At 48.3% G+C, this 23,021-nt stretch overlaps 2 protein-coding genes across 6 annotated transcripts in view; one reads left to right on the top strand and one right to left on the bottom strand.

The window, feature by feature from the left end:
• WNT5B (Wnt family member 5B) overlaps positions 1–23,021 on the top strand; it is a 67,382-nt gene that overhangs the window by 29,547 nt on the left and 14,814 nt on the right. The window contains exon 1 of one of the 5 annotated variants that reach the window (XM_074538910.1): positions 18,737–22,010. The exons of the other annotated variants lie outside the window; for them this stretch is intronic. The gene's annotated coding sequence lies outside the window, so the exon portion shown is untranslated. Of the gene's footprint in view, positions 1–18,736; positions 22,011–23,021 lie in introns of those variants that run through there. 5 annotated transcript variants of the gene reach the window in all.
• On the bottom strand, positions 629–4,151 carry FBXL14 (F-box and leucine rich repeat protein 14). Its single transcript, XM_014264224.3, has one exon. It carries the CDS (start codon positions 4,148–4,150, stop codon positions 2,948–2,950), a length of 1,203 nt encoding a protein of 400 aa, XP_014119699.2. The 5' UTR covers position 4,151; the 3' UTR covers positions 629–2,947.

Here is a 23,021-nt window from a genome sequence, read left to right as displayed (position 1 = left end):
TTTTTTTTTTTTTTGAACACGGTTCCACTTTTTACTTTCTCTTTTATCTTCGGCTGGGTAGTGGAAATCAAGCAAGACGTTTCAGATTTTCCAGGTCTGCGAGGGCGCAGGGTTTTGGTGGTTGTCAGTGCTGGGAAATGTTTTTATTTAATGGGTCTTCCATCCGGGGAGGTCCACGATTTAAATCACTAAAAATTTCTCCACTAAGCAATTCATCTGAAGCTTAAAAAAATTAAGAAATACAGGCCTTCTTCCCCCCCTCCCAAATCCTCTATCACCAAGCAGTCGATTCAGCTGCAAGTGTCAGCACTTTAGGTTTGTGTGACCTCAGACTCAGAAGTCTGAGCGGGGTTTGTCCCCAGGGATGCTGCCAGCACCCTCGCAGCCACGGCTGGTCCTGCCAAGCCCCCTCCTCACCAGCTCCTGCTGCTGACGGTACCCAGCATCCTGCACAGGAGGAGGCTCCTGGCCTTCCTCAGCAGAGCAGCCCCAGTCCCACCATCAGCCACCAGGCTGTTCTGACCAAGCCCAACAGACACACACGGCTTCAATAAGTACAGACAACACAGATACGGCTTTTTTTTTTTTTTTTCAAAAACATACTTCATATTTCCTCTTTTATTATATAAATATGTTTAACCTTTTACTGTAAGAATATAAAATGTTTTAAGAGGATCTTTGTTATTTTTTTATACAAATTCACAAACAGTACAATTAATCCATAGGGGTCTCCGGGTTTGTGTTAACTCCGTGGTCTGGCCTATTACTGTGGAGGATTTGAGATTTTGAACAGATAAGCAAAAAAAAAGCCAAGATATTTAAAAACAAAAACAAAAAATCAAAACAAAACCCAAACTTACTCTTCCACTTTCAGATAATAATTAAAAAATAATCTAAAGACCCAGCTCCATTTTATTGACAGAACAGAGATAAGACAGATGAACTTCAGTCTCCTCCCCTTCACATGGCAGCCCTGGGGCCTGCAGGCCAGCTCTGCTCCTCTCCACCTACAAACAGGAAGCCTGGCATAGTGACCTTTTGTAGGTGGCTTAGGAGGGGAGGGGAAAGCACTTGCATATATCCATATATATAATTTTTCTTTTTTGAAACAAACTTGCATTTTACACATTTCTGTTAACAGTAGCCCAATCCGCAGTGTGGATTCTCATGTTACATATTTGTGCTAGAAGAGTAAAAATGCAAAAGCACAGTTTGGGTCCCCAGTTCCCAGTGAAGAAGGAGGGAGAGGCACAACCAGAATGTGGAGGTGGGACACAGTAGGGTAAGCCTAAAAACAAAAATTTAAAATTAAAAACAAAAATTTAAAATTAAAAAAAAAATTAAAAAGGGATGGGAGTGGAGGAGAGGATAAAATAAGAACAAACCCAAGGGGCATTATTCCAGTCTAGGCACAAAAATGTTTCAGTCTCAAAATCTCTTTCCTGTAAGAATTCCAGGGCTTTTGAGGAGGGAAAAAAAAAAGTAACAAATTAAAACGAGGTAGCCAGACATCATATATATATTTATATATATAGAATATATTCAGCAGAAAAAAAAGTACTTAAAAATCCACAAGAACAGCAACTTCATGTCTTTAAAAATAAAACCATGTAAGAAAATGAATACTGTAAAGGGGAGAATGAGTGAGGAAAACTGGGATCAATTACAGGATGTAAGCAAGGGATAGATGGGAGAGTAAGAGGCTGTTTTTGTAGCAGTAATTTTTTTTATGCATTTCAAAATAAAAACAGGTCACAGTATCTCAAATGAAGCAGAAATGAAGCTGGAGATTCTTCCTCATGTCCCCCAGGTAGAGAGGAGCAAAAACCCCTTTCTACCTGCTCACCCCTAAGCCAGAGAGGAATGGATATGTGGCTGGATATGTCTATCCCTGTTGCCAAGGAGGAGGAGGGGAGAAAAAGAGAGAATGATGAAAGGGAAGACAAGTCTCAGTAACTCTCAGGGTCCCCCAGTGCACGGGAAGGCTTAAGAGAGTGGGCTCTGTGTCCAGTCCCCACAGAGACAGGAGGAGGAGGAAATGGTGTGTTCATCTCCAGTGGAGAGATGGGGAGGGAGAATGGAGTGCCTGGACTTTTCCATTACCCATAGCGCAGGATGACATGGAAACATACTGACAAAAGGGGAGGCTGTAGCTATCGCTAGTCTCAGTGCAGTGGAGAACTGGAATAGTGGGAGGTTGTATCCACCCACAGCAGAGAATAACATGAAACTGGAGACTGAAGAGAGATTTAAAAGGGAAAAAAAATCAATGTACCTAGGGAGCAGTATTTCTGTCACACATGTGTTGACAGGGGAGGGGCAAGCACAGAGGTGGAATGGTTGTTTTATCAAAAGCTCTGTCTGTGCCCAGCTCAGGTCTGTGCCCATGACTGGGTGGCTGGGTGCACAAGTGTAGCTAGGAAGCCTTTGCTGCTGTTAACTTATTTTTTGTTCCCATCTCCACTGTCCTTTATATAAACCAAAAATAATCTATTCTGAATACATGGCAGAACAAGGGTCTTTCTTTATCCATCCTTAGTGCTTGAGGGGATGGAATGTGGGAGTGGGGATAAAGAGGGGTGTCTCTAGCCCCAGTGCATAAGTGTGGGTTTCTACCTCTTCCGCAGGGAAGGATGCTGTGGGAAGGGAGAGGGCTCTGTATCCCTACCATGGAACTTGAGGCATGACCTGGAAAATGGATAGGTGCTTTCTCTCTGTCCTCCTGGTCCCCCTTCCTTCTCCTCCTCCTCCACAGCAAAGATAGGTAGGCAGCACAGAAGGGTCGAGGACAGACCCTCTCTCTGTGTTCCTCCCTGCGGTGCCAGAGTGCGTGGGTAGCATGTTTCTGTGCATGCCCCTCTCTCTTTCTCTCCTCCTCTGCAGCAGTCAGTCAGTCAGTGAGTCCCTCCAGAGGAGATGGAGGTCTCGGGGCACCCTCCTCCTCCTCTCACCTGACCTTCTCACTCTCAGTCATTTCCCAAAGTCCCAGGTTGAGCACCTTGAGGCAGGGCAGCTGGGTGATGCGCTCCAGGCCCCGCTTGGTGATGCGGGTGCAGCCGTAGAGGTCGATGCCTGTGAGCTGGCTGAGGTGTTCGGCGATGAGCTCCAGGCCCTTGTCAGTGATGCGGACGCACTGGCCGATGTTGAGGGTGCGCAGCCCGTGCATCTGCCGCACCATGCGGTTGATGCCCTCGTCGCTGATGTGGCAGGAGCAGAGTGACAGCGAGCGCAGCCCGTCGAGGCCCTGTGCGATGTAGGCTAGGCTCTGGTCCCCCACCTTGTCGCAGAAGGAGACGTCGAGCCCCGACAGCCGCAGGCTGCCCATGGCCAGGTGCATGATGCCCGTGTCGCTGATGTTGTCGCAGGAGCGCAGGTTGAGGCTCCGCAGGCTGCTCATGTGCGACAGGTGCAGCAGCCCTGCGTCCGAGATGCCCCCGCAAAAGCTGAGGTTGAGCTGGCGGAGGCGGCCCAGCCCGCGGGCCAGGTGCTTGAGCGAGAGGTCGCTGAGCTTCTGGCAGTCCTGCAGCGTGAGCTGCTCCAGGCCCAGGCAGCCCTCGGCCGCGCTGCGGGTCATGCCCGCCAGGTGCCCGATGCCCACGTCGGAGAGGTGCCGGCAGGAGCGCAGGTTGAGGCTCTTGAGGCGCTGCAGGCCCCAGGCGATGAGCAGCAGGCCGGTGTTGGTGATGTTGCTGCAGCCTCCGAGCTCGAGCACCTCCAGGCCCTTGAGGTACTGGGCGATGCGGCCCAGGCTGCTGTCCGTGATCTGCTTGCAGAGGCTCAGGTTGAGTGAGCGCAGGGAGCTGATCTCCGCCACGAAGGCGTGGCTCAGCCCGTTGTCGGTGAGGTTGTAGCAGCCGCTGAGGTTGAGGCTCTCGATGTCCGCCATGCCCTGGACCACGTAGCTCAGGCTGCGCCGCAGCGACAGGATCTGCACCCGCCGGATGCCCCGCGCCGCCAGGCTGGGGAAGAGCGAGGGGTTGGCGCGGCGCAGGTGCAGCTTGGCCTCCACGCCCCGCCACACCGAGCGGTGGTAGGCGGCGTCCCGCCAGGCCGTGCACACCTGCGCCGCGCGGCCCTTGTCGCGCACCTCCAGGTACCCGAAGATCATGGCGAGCAGCTCGGGGAACAGGCACGAGATGTGCGTTTCCATCGCACGCACGCCCGCCCGCGCCCGGCCGCCCCCGCCGGCGCCGCGCTGCTGCCCCTCGCCGCCGGGCCCGGCCCGCTTCCGCCCGGGGCCCGCCCGCCTTCCGCTCCGCGCCGCGCTCCTCCTGCCGCCGCCGCCGCCCTCACATCGCCGGCGCGGGCGGCGCGGGAGACGCTACTGCGCGACCGCCGGCCCGGCCCCGCCGCCTCTACCGCCGCGCCGGGCGGGCCGCGCCGCTGCCGCCGCCGCGCTGCTGCCGCGGCCGCGCCGCCCCGCGCCGCATCCCGGCGGGCGCGCCCCGGCGGCGGCCCCCGCGCCCCGTGCCCAGCGCCGGCCGCCGAGCCCCGCCGCCGCCGCCTCCCTTTGTCTCCGCGCTGCCGCCGCTCACAGCCCGCGGCCCCGCGCCGCCCGCATCCCGCGCCGGCGGTGAGGCAGCGAGGGCAGGGGGTGGCGCGGCCCGGCCCGGCCCGGCCCGGCCCGCCCGCCGCCGGTACCGACTCCGCCGCTCCGGGCCCGCCCGCTCCGCTCCGCGCCGCGCGCTGCTGGGCCCGGCGCCGCTCCGGCCCGCGGGAGGGGGGGAGGCGCGGCCAGGCGCGGGGGGAGGAGGCAGCCGGGGAGGAGGCGGCGCCGGGCCGGGCCTGTTTCCCCTCCCGCCCCCACCCGCGCCGCTTGCGCAATGGTACGGTCCGGAACACGGCGAGCCGTCGCCCTGGAAACAGCGCGGGCCGCGCGGCGCCCCCGCCGCTCCCGCCGTGCTGCGCTGCCCCGCGCCGCCGCCGGGGGCGCCACCGCCGCTCCGGGCCCGGCCCCAGCGGCCTCGGCCGTCACCGAGACCCGGCCCAAGGCACCTCAGCGATTACCGGGGCTCGGCCCGAGCGGCCTCAGAGGTCACCAGGACCCGGCCCGGCCCCAGCACATGGCACACGGTGGCATCCAGACGACCCTTGAGTGTACAGAGAGGGAGGCGCCACAACCTCTGTGGGCAGTGTGGCGCAGTGCATGGGCACCCGCACAGGAGAGAAGTTGTTCCTTGTGGTCAGAAGGAACTTCTGTGCGTCAGTTTGTACCTGTCGACTCTTGTCCTATTGCTTGGTGCCACTGAGAAGAGCCTGGCTCCATCCTCTTGACTCATCCTTAAGACACTTATATTGATGAGGTCTTTTCTCAGTCATCTCTTCTTGAGGCTGAACAGGCCCAATTTTCTCAGCCTTTTCTCTCAATAGCAATGCTCCAGTCCCCTCATCCTCTGTGTCACTCTTCACTGGACCTTCTCCAGGACTCTCTAGTAGCGAGGAGCCCAAAACTGGATGCATTACACTAGACCTGAGTAAAGGGGCTGGGTCACTCCCTTGGCCTGCTGGATTGGCTTGATGCATTACTGATCCTCATTCCTGCCCTGTCAGTGCAGAGAGGCCATGGTGGCTGCTGGGCTGTCACCCATGGATGACAGGTCCCCACCAGGGCAGGGGTGGCAAGGCTGTAGAAAGCAGCACTGCTTCACAGAATCACATACCCAGTTAGGTGGGAAAAGACCTCTGAGATCATCGAGTCCAGCCTGTGACCAGACACCACCAGGCCAGCCAGACCATGGCACTGAGTGCCACATCCAGTCTTCCTTAAACACCTCCAGGGACGGTGACTCCACCTCCTCCCTGGGCAGCCCATTCCACTGTGTAATCACCTTTCTGTGAAGTAATTCCACCTAATGTCCAACCTAAATCTGCCCTGGCACAGCTGGAGACTCCAGCTCAGTACAGAAGCCAGCCCCCTCGCTTCACCCCATATCTGCCACTGGGCCACCTCTGCACTGAGGTTTGCCAAGGCCATGCTGGGCTGGCTGGTAACTCCTCGAGCTCTCTGGGAGCCCTATGAGGAGGGACAGGGGTCTGTGCAGCTGGAAGGTAGCAAGGAGAAGGTGGATGGTGCCTCACCCCTGCCTGCTGGAGCACTGGCTGCTGTGGTGGGCAGCATGGCCATGAGGCAGTGTGACAGCCTTGAGGAGCAAAGTTTGGGAACCCTCTGTCCAGGCATGCCTGCAGGAGCGATAGGACAGGGCTGTAAACAGCTCAGAGCTCTGGGTAGCTGTCAAGGTTGCTGTGCATCTCTGCATGGATTGTTTTAGGGCCACTGTAATGGGAAATAGAAAATCTTCTGAAAATGGCTTTCAGCTGATGGCCTCGTTGAACTAGCTCTGAAAATGGTTGAGATACTCACATAAACCAAGCAATTTCCAGTGACTTCCAATAATTTTAAGAAAGAGTGTTTGAAAACCATGTTTTCTGTGTGTCTATAGCCTTGTGTAATGGTACCCATGCACATCTCAACACTAGGCAATATTGCAGCAGTGTTAAAAATGGCTTAAGTTCTACCAGAGATCAGGTAAGGCTTTTCAAAACAGCTTCAAAAGAGCAGGACTATCCTTTCTTTGTAAAGAAAAAGTTAAGTTTGCATTTGTTCAACATGACAGGGTGTGTTTTTAACACTGTCTGGATTTCTAAAATACTGCACAAATCAACTTTGCTGTACTGCAAAAGTACTGCAAAGTACTACTTTGCTGCATCAGTTTGCTGTACTGATGTCTTCACTAACCTGAAGGAATAGGCTTTATTTTAATCATCATTTAAATTTATTTGCTGCAGAAGCAGTCATGGGTCTGCCTTCACATTCAGATTCCATATTAGTGGATTCTGTTGACTACTTAGAGGTTAAACATTTAGGTTTCACTCTGCTTTTTTCCTTCCTTTTTGCTTTAAGTTGGAGGCAAGGCGAGTTGAAGGACTCTGAGGCCCTGATCCTGCACTGAGTTCCCCATGCATATAAACATCACTATCAACATTTGGCTGTGGTTTGGCAGAGCAACAACAGCCAGCAGTGCAGCTCCTATTATTGGCTCCAAAATGGGGTGGCCACATGATGTGAAGCTCTGACCTGGTATTCATTCACCCTGTCTGCTCGAGTTAATTCAAGAAGTTTTTGACAGGTTAACTTTTTACCAGCAGACTTTATGCCGGCTCAGGTGTCAGTGTGCTGAGCTCCAGCCAGATCAGGTATCGTCTGCACCCCTGTGCCTGGCTCCTGGCCAGAGCAGGATTGGGCTTGGCCCTACATCCTGAGCTCTGGCTCATTCAGCAGCAGCCTGATCACATGCCTTGGCCTGATCCCGATGAAATTTGTGCTCCTGGGGGATCCAGCAATGCACAGACCTGGATTTAGTGATTGTGGAGCTGCAGTCACACACAGGAGCTATACCTTTGTGGTATTATTTTTGCAGTTTGTGCTGTTGAGACTTTGGTTAATAAGCAAAAGATTGGAGGCAATAGATTTTTTTTCCCTGCAGATCAGCTGTGTTCAGATCAGCTGTAGAGCATCTCAACAGAAATGGAGAATTTCCATGAAGTAAAGATAACGGTGTGGCATCTCACAGGCCTGTGGTGGCAGGGATTCCCTGTCTGGAGGCAGTGGGATCCCTCACAGGAAGGCTGAGTCCAGCAGACATCAGGCAATGTGTGAAGGAAATGTGGCACAGAAGTGTCTCAGGGATTGTTGCATTACTCATAACTGGCAAAGCTACAAGCAAGTTCTACAAGTCATTCTCAAGGAGTGCTAATGAAGGCTTTCACAGAGTTATCCCAAACTCAGCTGTGGAATCTTAGCATGGAAATAATGTGGAATTTCCTCTCCCTAAGCCTTTCAAACCACATTTGAAGGGGAGCAAATTTGTGTGCTCTACAAGGCAGAACAGCTTACCTGAAATACTTTTTTCTTTATATCTTGGCACATTGTGTCTGTAGTGTCTCTTGTGTAGAGCCAGCAGAAGTTAGAAATAGATGAAGCATTTCCTGGAGACTCTAAAATTCTCTTTCTTACTTCTTATATCCTTAGACCATCTGTCCTTCCTTGTGAATAGTTAAGGTTTACATGTTGAGTGGAACAGCCTGGAATTTGGATTCGTAATCCTAATCTACTGTAGTGTTGATCTGGGGGAGAGGAAGGCACACAAGTTACTATTCCAGCAGATTTTTATTTGCCAGTCTAAGTGACAGATGTTTGGAAATAGAGGTTTGGAAAGACAAAGTACAAAGTGCATGAAAAGGGCCAATTTATCACATGGTTGTTGGGTTGACTTCGTGTTTCCAGGAGTAAAGGAATATGTGCCATGTTTTTCATGAACTCATGTGGTATAAATAGGAGGTGGTAATCACCATGTGATAAACTGCATTTTATTAAAAATCCCTGCCTGTCTCTTAGGCGCTCATGGCTGCTCCATCCCTCTGGAACCATCTCTAGCATTCCAGCTCCTCGAGCAGCCCCTGACAGCCATGCTCTCTTTCAAAAAGCACTTGCCAGATAAATGCTTCATTTTTCCTCCAGTTACACCACTGTTCAGTGGAGGCTGTACAGTTTTGCTTGGCAGGGGTTCAGGAGGATTCACATAACTCACTCGTGGCCTCTGTGATTGGAAGCAGCTCGTGCTGATAAAGCTGCACTGTTGTCCATGCTGCATGGTTGGGTATAACATCCACCAGGTCTCTCTCTAGCTCCCATCTCAGCCTGGCCTTGTTTGTTACTTTTGCCTGTCAGTTTGCAGGGTAACTTTTGGCTCAGATTAGTAATTTAAGAGATAACAGAGTCCTTTATCCTTACTTTTCTTCTGCCAACCTACTCCATGCACTTTCTGCATTTTCACAGCTTCAGCTGCAGAATGAAAAACTTGTGAATTTACCCACAGGAATCTTTTTAGCCTTTGACTTTTTTTGTGCCTCTGGGCAGTGGCCATTGGCACTGCAGGACAGAAGTGATGCAAAACCACTTGGACAATAAAGCCCATGCCCAGCTAACCCTTTTCTCTCTTTTGATCCATTTAAACTTAGATGCAGCCACAGTTATCCTTCACAAGTTGGCTTCCAGACCTTCTTCATCAGATTTGAAGAAAATCTGACCACAAAAATCAACTAAGTTTGATACAACCCCTGGTCTTAAAGTGGGTTTAAAGTTGGTTTAGTGGAACTTCTTCAAATTCAATTTGGGGAATGTTTTTTTATGTATGAATGAAACCAAAAGAGTCTTTTTGGGACTGTTGCAATAGGACAGTAGTTTATGGTTTTAAACTAAAGGAGAGTCAGTTTAGAGAGGATACAAGTTTTTTACTGAGAGATGGTGGCTGCTGCATTCCTGGAAACATTAAAGGTCAGGTTGGACAGGACTCTGAGCATCCTGGTCCAGGTGAAGATGTCCCTGGTCATTGCAGGGGGTTGGACTAGGTGGCCTTTCAAGTCCTTTCCAAACCAAACTTTTCAATGATTCTGTGTTGCATGTGTGCATATCTATGCATGCACACACACACATATAAATCAGCGTAGGGTGTTCAGTGAGTGGATTCCCTTTGGAATTCATGCTGGTTTTTCATTTTCATTTTTATGACATTTCATTTTTTGTTCAGAGAATATAAAGAAAATATAACTGATCAGAGGGTTTTTTGGAAATTGTAATACTGGGATCCTTTTGCCTGTTGAGTTTTGTTGTGAAGACTAGGTCATTGTAAAGCTTTCCTTAAAAAACAAGCTGTGGTTTTTTACTTTGCTGGCTTCATGTCTCTAATAGGTGCTACATGAGGATGTATTTTAGGATTAGGTGCTTTGTCCTGCACAAAATAATTCTTATGTGCCATGTATTTCCTGGAATCGGGTTGTTTATTCAAAATACAATGTACTGTGGATATGTGGTTATCTAAAGCTGGGGCAAAATTCAGAGCTAATGTCTCAGTGCAGACTCCAGCTATAGATTGGAGCCTTTTGGACTTGGGTATTTTCTTCAGGTCTTGTTTTTACTTCAGTCAGTAGCTGACAAGAACACAACTCTGCTGATGTGAGGGGGAATGGGCAGAGGGTGTGAAGTGTGGGAGGACAGGATTATATTCCCAGTTTTGCTGATAAACTGTCCAGCGATTGTTGCTGCTGTAACAGATTGAACCAAGCGTAAATGAAAGGATTGCTTGAAGAGTCAAAACAATTTGTGACTGTCCAGACAACTCCCTCGAATGCCATGTGCCTTTCATGTCTGTCTGTCTGTCTGTCTGCTTCTGTGGGACAGGACTGTCTGGTGCTCAGAGCAGGTGACCTGGGGCCCTGCCCACAGGCAATTCCCTGGTTTGGTCATGCATGTCCCACCCTTCAGGGCTCATGTGGAGCTTGGTACTCAATGGTTAAAATCATCAAAGGGAAAGTGCTTAGGGAGGGCAGGATGTAAAACCTCAAACCTGAAGCGTTTGCAGTTCATTGTACTGGGTGCTATTTTAAGTCTTGGGTGCTATTTTAAGTGTTGGGCTTTGTCATTTCTTCCTTAGCAGCCCCAAAGAAGATGGGGATGGCAGAAAATATCTGATGCAATCGTTATTATTAAAAGCAGTGGCACAAAAACAAAGAGACCTTTCAGGTGGTAATTGCTTTCATAAGCCATTCCTGGGGATTGAACTCTGAGACCTCTACAACTTGATCTAATAGGGACAGCCCCTGCAGTCACAGCAGAAACATGTGTGTCTGACATGCTGTGTGGTACCTGTTACAGCAGCAGGTCTGTGAAATCTGCCTTTGTAACAGCTGTTTAGTGCAAAACCCAGCAGAGGTGCATGAATGCTCTGTGTGTGCAGCTCCACTGACAGCCAGCACGTTCACTCTGGGCAGAGCATCTCTCTCTGCACTCAGGGCAGGTGTAGCATTACTGGCCTGTGAGTAAGGGGAGTTTGGCTGTCAGGGAAGCTGCTCCCTGTGCTCTCTGTCAGAAGCTGCAAGGAAGAAAAGACATCAGGCTCTGGCTTTCCAGTCAAGCCTTGCCTGGGCCCCCCAGAGTGAGGGCCAGGGACAAGGAATTCAAATATTCTTCCCACAGTGAAAGTGGAAGGTAACCTCACAAGTGGGTGAGCTCAGCTTGGGGAGGGTACTGATGTAGCTGTGTGGCCCTTAAAACACAAGATTTCTGTACCCATGGATTACTGCAGCATTATTTTGACTCCTCCCTCTCTGGACTGTGGCCACCAGCACATTTTCAGGTAGTAAATAGCATTCTGAAATTGGCAATTCACTTGAATTGGACCAAGTTATGTCACCTGCCTTCTGAGCACCGGCTCTGAAGTAAGTTCTTGGAGGGAAACTGAAAAATAGGGCAAAACTGTTTTGGAAACATGCTGTGAAAATGAGATTCACAGTTAGAGCTTGGCACAAAGGTGAGAGTTAGAAAATGCAGTTTTATAAGGAAGGCAGGCTAAAGACACAAAATAGAATGTTATATTTAGTGGAAGATTTGGATTGCATTGGCCAAAGGAAGGTTACTGTAACATTTTAATCCTGGAAGTACCAGCATAGTGACTGTTTGTGCTAAATTTCCCTGATTTTCTGAAAGTTATCTGGTACAACTATAATGGGTGCACAAAAAATGGTTGCAAAGGGACAACATCCCTTTCAGAAACTTCTTTTGTTCTTGCTTCTGTTCTTGGGTTCATGTGGAAACTCTAAAACCCCATTAAGGCAATTACATTCACTAGCATGTTACCTATCTGTGCACGACAAAAATCTTGGAAATCCTCTCTGGAAATGTGGGGGTAAAATTAAGGGCAGGCACAAAGAGGGCAGGAAGAAAGTACAGAGTTCACCGTGCTGGAGGTGGAAATATAAATGGGTAGAACAAGTTCTCAGTTTCACACTTGTTCTTTCAACTTGCATCTACACTTTTCATTTTAAAAAAGTCCATAATAAACTTTTGTCTACGGTATAATGTAAATTAATGTGTGACCAGACCCCCCTCACGATCTCTAGTTCTGATCGTTCCAATTTTTTTTAAATGTGTCCATACAGAAAAGTATAAGCTAGAAATATGGCTTTTACTTCTGTTTTTTATTCCCCCAGCATACATGCTGACTAAATTATGTGGAAAAGCCTCTTTCTTTCCACAGTTTCACCCTTGAGATCCAGTATTTTCCTGGTCTTGTCAGTGTTGTTGTTCTACGCTTTTTGCCAACAATCCTGATCTGTGTTCTTTAGGTTTCTTTTGGAACAGTGAATCCTTTCGTGAGAAGATTATTCCTTGATGCGCTGAAGTAGGAAACATAAACAAAAGTCTTGAAAATATTTATAGAATGGCAATAATTGCCACAGGATGTGGGAAGCACCAGGTAACTCATTAGTAGTCCTTTGCATATCCATGTGGCAAAGATGTCTGATCATGTAATACCTTCCTGGAGCTCTGTAGCATTTCAGGTTCCTTTGCAGTTTTTAGCCCTGCTCCATCCATGATGAAACTGAGCCCCAAAGTGTGTGATCCTCATGGATGGGCAGTGAGTACCTGCAGCTTACCCCTGTTTGAGGTCTGGGCTGTTTGGGCTCTCGCTGTCTCACTCTAGGTGCCCAGAAGTGCAGGCATGGAATCAGGTTTTGGAAGCTGAGAGCTGAATGACTTCCCAGCGTCACGTGCTGGGTTTGTTGCAGGGCCAGGAATCCAGCCCAAATCTGCCTCCCTACCCACTCCCTGAGCAGCAGGGCCAGTCCCCAGCTCTGTTTCAAGGATCCTAGAGAGCACTGGCATTTTAGCAAGTCAGCTGGCAACTCCACTCTGTTTTGTTTAGAATGGTTCACATTCTTCCATCTAATTCCCACACTGAAAATTTCCAGCTTCCTATTTTTCCCAAGCTGTCCCAGCAAGACATATTGAATATGCAGATCTGGTGGCACACACGTGCTTTTCCTGAGGCAACCCCTCAAAGTTTCTTCTGGATGTTTGTTTTACTCCAGTTCCTGTAATCCCCAAAGTGACATTAAACAGATTTTTTTGTTTAACCTTTCTATGAAACTCTCTCTCTCTCTGTCCCTTTATTTGTGAGGATATGTGGTTTTAGTTACATTTTGCTGCATTCCCTTGTGTGTGGAGGAGACACTGTGTAAATGAAAACACATTGTAATTATTACACACCACGCACAAATGTCTCCTCAGACATCTCCCAGGCATGCCTTCCCTAGAACATATTTTTGAATGTGCACATCACTGTGTTTTCAAACCCATCCGTGTAGTAAATAACTTCTTTCTCTCTGCAAGTGTTCACTCAAAGTCTTGCAAGTGCATCTCAGAGGCAAAAGAAGTTGTGACTGAGAGCAGGAGCAGGAGCCTTGCTAGCCCATTTCCCGATGCTGAATCTCTCAGTACAAAGCTGGCTCTGGGCTTGACTGAAGAACTGCATGCTGTCAGCACGAGCAAAGTCAAGACAGTGAAAAAGCTGGCTTCTGCTTCAAGAGAGGAAGTTATTTTGCTGGAACAGCATAAATCCTTAATAGGATTTCTTGCTTCCCCTGCAGTGTAGAGACTCAGGCAATTCCCTCTTTCATCCTACACCTTGCCTGCTGCAAGGATGGTGCACATAGCCTCAGACAGCAGCTTTCTGAGGTCCACACCTGCAGGCAAACCTCTAACCCCTGTGTGAAATGCAGCCTGCTTCCCTCTCCTGCAAGATGAGCAATTCCTATCTTCCCTGTGGATACACTGGGGTGGGGTTTGTTTTTGGTTTTGTGGTTTTTTTTGCAGGACAAACACATTTTTCTTTGCAAGAACTTTGTAGTTGTCCAGTAAAGCAGAGCTTGCATTCCAGATGTACAGCTCTTCCACCTACAGAAATTCCCTATCCCTGTCTAGTCCACTTACTCAATAGCATATTGCCAGAGAGAATAAATACGTTCAAGAGGTTGGAGAAAGAATTCCAGGACTTTGGATTGTAGTGTAAAATAGATAATTTTAATTTTCTCTATTTGAGTGGCAGTTGGAAGACCTTAACCTGCTGGATTTCTCCCACTGAGTATGTGTTTTCCCTATAGTTTCAGGGGGAAAATAAACACTTTTTTTTTCTTTTAGAAAAAGCCATGTCCTGTAGACTGTTCAGTTGTGTGTGGTAAGTTCTGCACAAGGTTTATTGTGAGTATGGACTAAATAATAACAATATTTAATTATTTACACATATTATTTAGTGTAAATAATTAACAATTATATACACTAATATCAAAATATCCAAATACTTTTGCAGGATCAGAACTGGGCAGGCTTATCCAGCTCAGCTGCACCTGCTGTGGGAACAGGGGCTTTTAAATCCATATTTGGAGGGCTGCAAAATGTGGGTGTTGCAATCTGGACTCTCAGGGCCAAATTCTCTGTTGCCAGTCACTCATGGGCTTGTACAGTGCTTTCTGAGTAGATGAGGTGTTAGATAAGCACCTGCTTTTTCCAGATAATTTAACCTCTTGGAGTTACGTTTCTGGTGGCTACAACATTTTTCATGTCCAAAGCAGGAAAGGAAAAACAGAGTTTTCCACAGGCACCTCTGAAATGTGATTCCTTGTTTTGAAGCCTAGGTGTGGGCTGAGCTCTTTGGAGGATGAAATTGCCACTGGTGGAGTGCAGGATGTGCTCAGAAATCCTCCCCATGGGTGGAAAGCCAGGCTGGTGACTACTTGCACTGGCTGTGTTGATGTAAAGCAAGTTTTGATTTTGGTTAGCCCTGCTGGGCAGGCAGAGCTGTGGGAGGAGGAGATGGATGCTATTCTAGTGTCTGCACCAAAATGTCACATTAGAGTTCGTGTTGGCGAGAGGAGCAGGAAAAAAGCACAGCTTTTTTTGGAAAGCTTTTGGATAGCTTTGGCAGTTAAAATATCTATATAATATGCTTTGAAAACTGAGGTAAAGTCAATGAAAATGAATAAATTTGAATAAAGTGCACTAACAGCTTCAGTTACTTTTCCAGTTGTTCTTTTTTTCCTTTTTGGGAAGGATTTACAAAGCAGCAAATGCTAGCACAAATACTGGAAACTTCATCTCTTACAAATCAGGTAATTTTACACGGAGCCATCTTTCAAGCTAATGCTTTGTTATCAGCTTTTTAACATGCTGATTTTTTTTCCCTTTTTTGCTATCGTGTTCTTGCACTTCAAGGCCTTGACCTGCTAACACAGAGGCTTTGGCAGCATCTTAGCTTTGTGTAGTTCCTGTCCAGAGGCTGATGTTCATTCTCTGTGCAGTTGTGCCCTGGGCCTGTGGCAGTGAACTTACAAACAAGATCTGTAACAGGATACCTTTATGTTCTGCAGTTCAAATTGCATGTAAGTGATTGGTGCTAGCATGAAGTTGAGATATAAAATAATCTCCTTTTTGGTACAAATGTATATGCAGTCTATTCCCCAGACACTTTGAATAGGTTTAGCTTAAATCTCTTGCACCCAGAATTAACAGGAAATTCCTTCATTGAAGTGTGACGGTATAGAAGATAAGTTCTGAAATTGATTAAATTGGTGTAATCTCCTGATACAGACAGGGCTTTATTTATGGTGCTTCAACCTTTAATAAATTTATTTTTAATATAAAACACAGTAAGCATGCTTGAAAAAAAAAGCTTTTTCTCTTTTTTATTTGTGAAAACTATGAAGATGATGCAGTTATACACTTGGGCATTATTCCCAAAACCTTCTGTATTTGAATCCACTGTATCTGAGCAGGAGCAATCTTTAATTGACAGCAGAAGTATTTGATGGTTGAAAGAACGGAGAAAACAAACAGATTTTAATTTTGATCCCAATTCAGCAAAAATGAGTAGGGATATTCTTACTTTCAGGCACCTGGTTTAATGCTTTACTGAATGGAGTAAATCTTCACCACGGTTTTACTGTTCCAACCTGTCACTCAGCCCCTCCTGCCCCTCTCTTTCTCTTTCTGTAAGGAAAAATAGTGGCTGTCGGGGTTGTGGGGTTTAAGGGATGGGTGTATGTGCTTGCTTTGCCAGTCTAGAGTTGAGGAAAAGCTGACCATTATTATTTTTATTAGACTAGACTTTATAAGAACCTCTTTGAAGAGTCTGTTAGGAAGGGTAAAAATGATAATGAATTTGGATTTATTCCAATGGTTTACTGTTTCCTTTGGAAAGGTACATGTCAAGCTTTGCTGGCAGTGATTTACTGACAGGAGGGTCTTGGTCTGACCCAGTCTGAGGCTGGTCCCTGTGACCTTCACTGAGGTGCAGAATGTGCAAGACACAGCAGTAATAAGTGCATCTCCATTTCCTCCAGTCATTCACTCCTGGAGAATGAAGAACCACTGCAGCAACAGCTCAACTGTACTTTGAATATTTGATTTCCTTTGGCAGTCGATGTAATGATTACAGAGTGTGGAACAAGCTAAAAGGAATCTATATCCAGAGCAAAAATGAGGTCCAGGCCTGTGAGATGTGGGACATAAATCTTGGTTTGGGATGGTTTCACTGGGATGGGAGTAGTTGGGCAGCCCTTTAGGGAGGATGAAGGTGCTCTGTGCTTTCCAAGATGAGAGTGAGGAAGAGAACACTTAAAGTCATCCAACTATTTCCATCCCCTGGCCTGTCCCAAAATCTCTGCAAAGAAGTTGCTTTGACTTGGATTGCCTTGCTCTGCCTCCTTGCTCATGTTGTCAGGGAACTTTGTGTTCTCACGCTTCCTAACCTCCAAGGAGGGCTGATGGCTGTGCTCATAACCACCATAGTCTGAGCCTGGAGTTCTCACCCAAATCCTGCAGGCAGCATCAGCTCCCAGCAGGACCAGGGCTGCCCTCCGGTCACTGTCATTGAGGGTCTGTGCTGTGGTCAGATAAAGCAGATAGCAAACCAGCTCCCAGGGCTGGCCTCTGGAAAACAAAGGAGGGATGGATGTTCTTCTTTTTACTGTTCTCATGTCTTACTGTCCTCTAGGGTTTGTTAAATTTGTGTAAATTTAACATTTGGGAAAGCTAGACATTATCTAGATGGCCTAAAGGGATGGAGTCTTTCATTCTTGGAAATCTGATGTTGGAGACCAGCAGCGTGGGCTTCCTAATCCTGCCTGGGCTTATGTTTCAACCTGACCCCCATGGCTCCTTTGAGGGGGCCTGGGGAACATTTTCTGAAGATGAAATTGTTAGTGCAATTGAAGGAGATGGGGTGCTTGTCTGGCAAGGAAGCTGTGGCTCCGTGGGCATCTTAAATAATCTGCTGGTTGGTCAGCAGAGGATAATGCTTGGTACTTCTTTCAAATATATGTATCTAGATTTGTTAGATTTATAGTTATACATAGTAGAACCGGTCTAATTTCTTATGGGACTTTCCCATATAAATAGAGGACACTAAGAAGGTTTTAGTTTGTGATTATGGATGATTGCTGAAGCCCCAGAAACCCTGGTATTATAGTTGTGGGAACAAGAAGTGCAGAATTTGGGCTAGACATGTCCTGGTTTAGGACTCTGGCTCTCAGCTGAGGCTGCCAACATGCAAATAGATTTCTCATGTAAAATGGAACTGGATGGCTTGGATCTGTCCATGGGAATATCACAAATGTGGAGAGTTTCCAGACAGCTATATACCTGCAGGGATGGGTCTGTGTTGCATCTTTCTCGATTTCAAAAAATCAAAATCAGCTTTGTTTCAGCATATGCAGTTTCTGCTGAATCTGTTGCATTTTTCTTTGGGACATCTTGTGCTGGTCTCAGTGGACCAGGCTGGCTCAACACTAGGATTTAGTCTGCTGTAAGAGTGAGTATGAGTACCACTGAATCCCTTTGAGAGGAAGGAGAATCATGTCCTGATTAATCTTTGGAGTTTGCTTCTTTTCTTGTAGGGGGTGCGATGGTCTTGCTCCAAGTGAGCTCATTGCCTGTCATGAAATACTGTGTTGAAAATGACAATGTTCATTAGGCTATACATATATTTTGTATCTTTCACAAATGAGAAATTGTTTTATTCATAGAGTCATTATCCTTCGTACATATTCTGGTTTTAAATGGCGAAAATGTTTAGTATCTGGCTGCTTTTGTTGTCTGGTTTATTTGCAAGCTTCCTCCATTTTTGCTCTCCCTCGTGAGGCACTTCAGGGACAGCTGTCACTGAGTCTGCTGAGACTGGCAGGTATATCTTGGCATTTGCTGCACTACATGCCCTGGTGACAGTGAGGCTGGATGTCATTGGCCAGGGGAGTCATGGAAAAATGAAAGGGCAAGGTAGTGGTGAAAGGAAATCTGGATCTGTCAGCAGGGGTGACAGGTGATGAGATGCAGAAAAAGGTACTGCATGAGCACATCAGGAGATAAAACTGAGCCTGTAAGTACCAAAAGAAACAAGCAGGATATAAGCAGGAATAATCTGCCTTTCCAGCAGAGACGGACAGTGCGTAACAATTCAGTGAGGCGAGGCAATGTCAAGACAAAAGGGCAGACATGATACAGTGGGATACTTTAAGAAGGTTTTATTACACCTTCTGTAACACCCCAGCTGTATCTGGACCTATGGAGGTGGCTCCAGTTGCTGCTTAAGTAATAATTGCAATACAAATAAATAAGTGCATTTAGATCTGGGAAGGTTGGCACCAGCAATGTGGTGGTACAGTGCTGAGAGAGGACAGTCTGGCAGCAGGGGAGCAGCACAGGACCAGACTAGTCAGGGTGTGGTGAGATAAAAGATGATTTAGGTTTCTGTGTGAAGACTGCAATTTACCTTCAAGTGATTTGGGCTTTTTTTGTCTTCTTTTTCTTTTTTCTTTTTTTTTTTTTTTTTTTTTTTTAATCTACACTCCCTCTAAAACTGGTTCAGCTGAATGGGCAAGTATGTGACTTTAATGAGATTCCTGAAGTCTTAGTAAGAGCTGTGGTTAAGGCCTGTCTGCCAGAAGCAGATGGATAGCAGGACGTTATGATACATCTCTTGATGCTGTCAGCAGCAGGTCCATGGCACAGAACCAGAGGGCAGGGATTCCCCTTGGAGCAGCACATGGAAAGCCTCCTTCCTGGGTGTGCTGGTTTTGGCTGGAGTAAAGCTAATTTTCGTCACAGTGGCTCGTGTGGATCTGTGTTTTGGATTTGTGCTGAAAACAGTGTTGATAACTCCAGGATATTTTGGTTATTGCAGAGCAGGGCTTGCACAGAGTCAAGGCCTTTCCTGCCTCTCACCCCACCCTGCCACTGAGTGGGCTGGGGATGCACAAGGAGATGGGAATGAACACAGCTGGGACAGCTGATCCCAACTGGCCAAAGGGATACCCCAGACCACATGAAGTTGTGCTCAGCAATACAAGCTGGGGTGAGGAGGAGGAAGAAGAGGAGTTAAACCATGACACTGGGCAGTGCCTCTCTACTGGCTCCTAAAGCAGAGGAGACTGTACTCCAGTGAATATCCTTCACATCTGGAGAAGCGTCTTGTGTCAGAAAAGCAGTAAGTGTTCCTGGATGCACTGGACATTGTGAGGCGTTAAAAGCAAGCCTTGAACTCCAGTCAAGCTGCAAGAATAAACAGGAACTCAAGCTCTTGATCATTACAGCAAGAATGAATGTCCAGCTCTCCCCAGACCAGAAGAAATCAGACAAGTTGCAGAAATGACGAACGCTGGAGTTATGTGGAAGTGATGCTTTCTTTCAGCACTCCTTATAGTACTCAGTAAAGACCTGTGTCACATTTGGGGACATCCTGAATTTTTAAGAAACAATAATGGTAGGACAAGGAATTTGCATGAGTAACCCTCTCTTTCTCATTTATCAGGGCTGTCTTCCAGCAAGGGTTCAACTCTTTTCACAGTCTGCCAAATCCTTGCAAATGATCTCATGGACGTGACCTCCCTTTCTTGGAGTCTTGCAGCTTCCCTCCAGCAAACATGGCAGGGACAGTGTTGGGAAAGCAGTGATAGCTCTCCAACTGCTCCTCTGTGACTTTGGAAGCTGGATGTGTAAATTTATGCTTCATGCACAGTTGTCACCTCTGAAGAGTGAACAAAGGCAAACACAGGTACAAATTTCAGGCAGCCAGCCAACACAGGAGACAGTTGCCTAGGGCAGCAGACTGTTGAATGCAGCAGAATGCCAAGGCTTACAAAGATGAAGGCTTGCTGCCACTCTTCTGCCCTCTTAGAAGCATTAAACATTTAAGGGTTGAGATTCATGTCCTGTTTTCAGACAACAGCTCCTTACTTGGCCCAGGTGATCCCTAGTGCTCTGGGTGCAAGCATCAGACCTGCAGTGCTCAAGCAGGTTCACTTCTGCTGTTTGAGTGATCCATGCCCACTGGAAGGGGTGGGATGGGACCTTTTACCACAGAAGTAAGAGCAACCTGTGGTTTTGGAGTTCTTCCTCCCACTCTTCTTCCTCCTCCTAGTGCAGCAGGAGTGGTCTGAGTTGGTGTGAGTAGGTTCCTGCTGGTTTGGAGTCACTTGGATGGGAAGGATGGACAGAGATGATGGTCAGGAGCGTGGTGTGCCTGCAGTGAGGTTGGTCCTACCTAATGCTTCACTGACTCCATTCATCCCAGCCCACAGCAGCCCTGCTTCGCTCCATCTCTCATCCTCACAAAATTTCACTGATGTCTCCCACCCAGCCCTGCTTGAGCAAACAACTCCTCAAAGCTGTTTGAACCTGTCCTGCAGTTGGGCTTAGAAAATAACCCAAGCTTTTTACTTACAAAATCAAAACCTCACATTCAGGATTTTGGTGGCAAGTAGAAACCAACACAAGAGGGGAAGATCCTATTCTTCAGACCACCAGGCAAGTGCTCTTCAGCTTTTGCTGTGGAAGTTGCTGGCTGAGCCTAAATCCCTGCAGCAATGCCTCACCTGCTATTATCACTGTATCTGAAGTCATAAACACAGCCAGTGAAGAAATTATTTCCAGCAGCTTAAAAATTACTCACTTCCATAATTCACATATGAGTTCAATGGCAGTTGCTTTCACCAACAGCAGATTTTAGGTAGAATTCAGAGTTTGAGACCTCTCCTGCTGAAGGAACTCCTTTAGTTGCCACCTTTGACAGGATATTAGGCTGGCTGCATAAGCCATCTCATCCCATACAGCAATACTTATGTCTTGTGTTTCCAAACAAGATGACAAGCACTTGCTTGTGCTCGTTGGCAGTCAGGTTGCTGCCAGCAGTATTCATAACACTTTACTGTTATTAATCATCGTCTGCCTGTGCATATTAATATTTAAAATGAGATATGCCATTAATGCCATGTGTTTCTGGACCAAGTTTCACATGAGCATCTCCCAGGCTTTCCCAGCTGGAAAGGTTGTATTTTCCACCACGCCGTGGTGCTGTCAGTGGGACACCAGTGCAGGGCTGCCTGGTGCTGTGTCCTGGCTGTGCACATGTGCTCAGGGAAGCTCACACGGACATTGACATCACCTGTGTTTGTGGAACTGCCTCATCAGCTGCTGCCGTCTCACATTCCTGGCTGGGAGAGGCACCCGGGCGGCTCGCCATGGTTTACTCCTTTCTCAGAATCCGCAGGGTGAGGGCAAAGCCTGGAGATACACTTCTCCCATCATGTCATCTATTTACATGGCACATGCCTTGTGTGTGTGTGAGACAGTGAGGGCTTTTATTTTTTTCCCCTTGCCCTAGTTCTTCTTTCTGGCTGTGATGAGATGGAAAGGTGGGACGCTCTCATCTCTGCCAGCGAAAAGGTTTTCTGTATCTGAGGCTGGCTTGGAAATTCCTTAGGTGACATCACACCATGTCTGTGCAGACTCATTGTTTGTCATGGAAAAGCCATTCATCCATACATAACTTCCTTCCTCCCCAGACTCAGGGAGATAAACTTTCCATTCTGTCTATTCCCTATAGAAACAGACCCAAAACATGTATGCGTGGCTATACACACATACACCTCGTCACGCTCGTGGCTGTGGGAGGAGGAAAAGGGAGGATATAGAAGATGTGAATAAAGTCACCCTGTTTTCTTCAGACATGGATCCTGCTGTGCCCAAGCAGTAAAACTCCCCTCCCACCGAGGTGCTGGGTCACACAAGGCTTTTTTGTCCTGAGGCTAATTCTGGCACTTGCAGCCCCACATCTGCCTGCCAGGTGAGATGGGCCACCAGCTGCAGGTACAGCACATCTGGATGGGGGAGGAAGCCAAGCGTGCTGCAAACAAACACAGCAAGTCCACCGTGGCGGGTGCAAGGAATTCGATAAAAAATATACTTCAGCAGTCTGGGCTGCCGAGGCTGGTGATTCATGTCTCGGGTGCTGCTCCCGAGGCAGACGGCAGGGCTGGGTACTCGTGTTCCCCGCAGCCCGGGGGGACTCGCACGTCCAGCCGGCCTTTAGGGACCCGCTGCTGCAGGGCTGGAGGGACAGCAGGCCTGGTGAGGAGGCTGGGGCAAGAGGGGCATTTTTCCGTGGAAGAGAGGTGGGAAGTGTCCGGTGCTGGGTAGGACAGCACAGTGGGAAGCCTTGAGGAGATGGAGGCAGCAGCGGCAGCGTCGATGGTTTGATAAGGTGGCTGTGTCCCTAGGACATGGAGGAGGCAGGGTGTGAGGAGCACGTTAGAAGTACCTGCACGGTGCAGGACGCCTGCATTTGCTTTCTGTCGGTGTCCAGGACAGGCAGGGCTGAGGAGCTGCCGAACTGCCCTGCTTTTGAGGTTCGCGGTGTCTCCAGCGGGAAAGGGAGAGGGTGTTTGGACAAGAGGAACCTTTGAAGCTTTTCTCCTGTCCACCTACCCTGCCCATGAAGCCATCAGGCTCCGGTGCCAGCCCTATCCGCGCCCGTCGCTGGCGGCCCGGCCGAGCCACGCAGACCCCTGCCCGGGGCACGGGGCTGGGGCCATGGCGTGGGGCCCTTCAGAGGCCCTTTTGGGGAGGGGGCCGCGCCTTTCCGAGCCGCCCGTGCATTACAGAGGCAGCGGGGCCAGCGCGGCGCTTTGATGTGCCCCGCCGGCTCCCGCACACCTGCGGCCGCGGGGCTCCCGGCACCGCCAGGCCGGGCCGCGCTTCAAAGGCGGCCGAACCGGGGGCTGCCCGGCGGCTCCCAGAGACCCTCCCAACGGGCGAGAACAGCCCTGCCGTCTGTGCGCTGCCCCCGGCAGGACGG

Source organism: Zonotrichia albicollis, chromosome 4 (assembly GCF_047830755.1).
Source record: "Zonotrichia albicollis isolate bZonAlb1 chromosome 4, bZonAlb1.hap1, whole genome shotgun sequence".
Taxonomy (NCBI): Eukaryota; Metazoa; Chordata; class Aves; order Passeriformes; family Passerellidae; genus Zonotrichia; species Zonotrichia albicollis.
Note: the sequence above shows the minus strand (reverse complement) of the source record. Positions and strands in the feature narration are given on the sequence as shown.

What these genes read in the sequence shown, in the direction of transcription:
- FBXL14 (XM_014264224.3), bottom strand. Translation starts at nt 4,150, where the DNA reads ATGGAAACGCACATCTCGTGCCTGTTCCCCGAGCTGCTCGCCATGATC.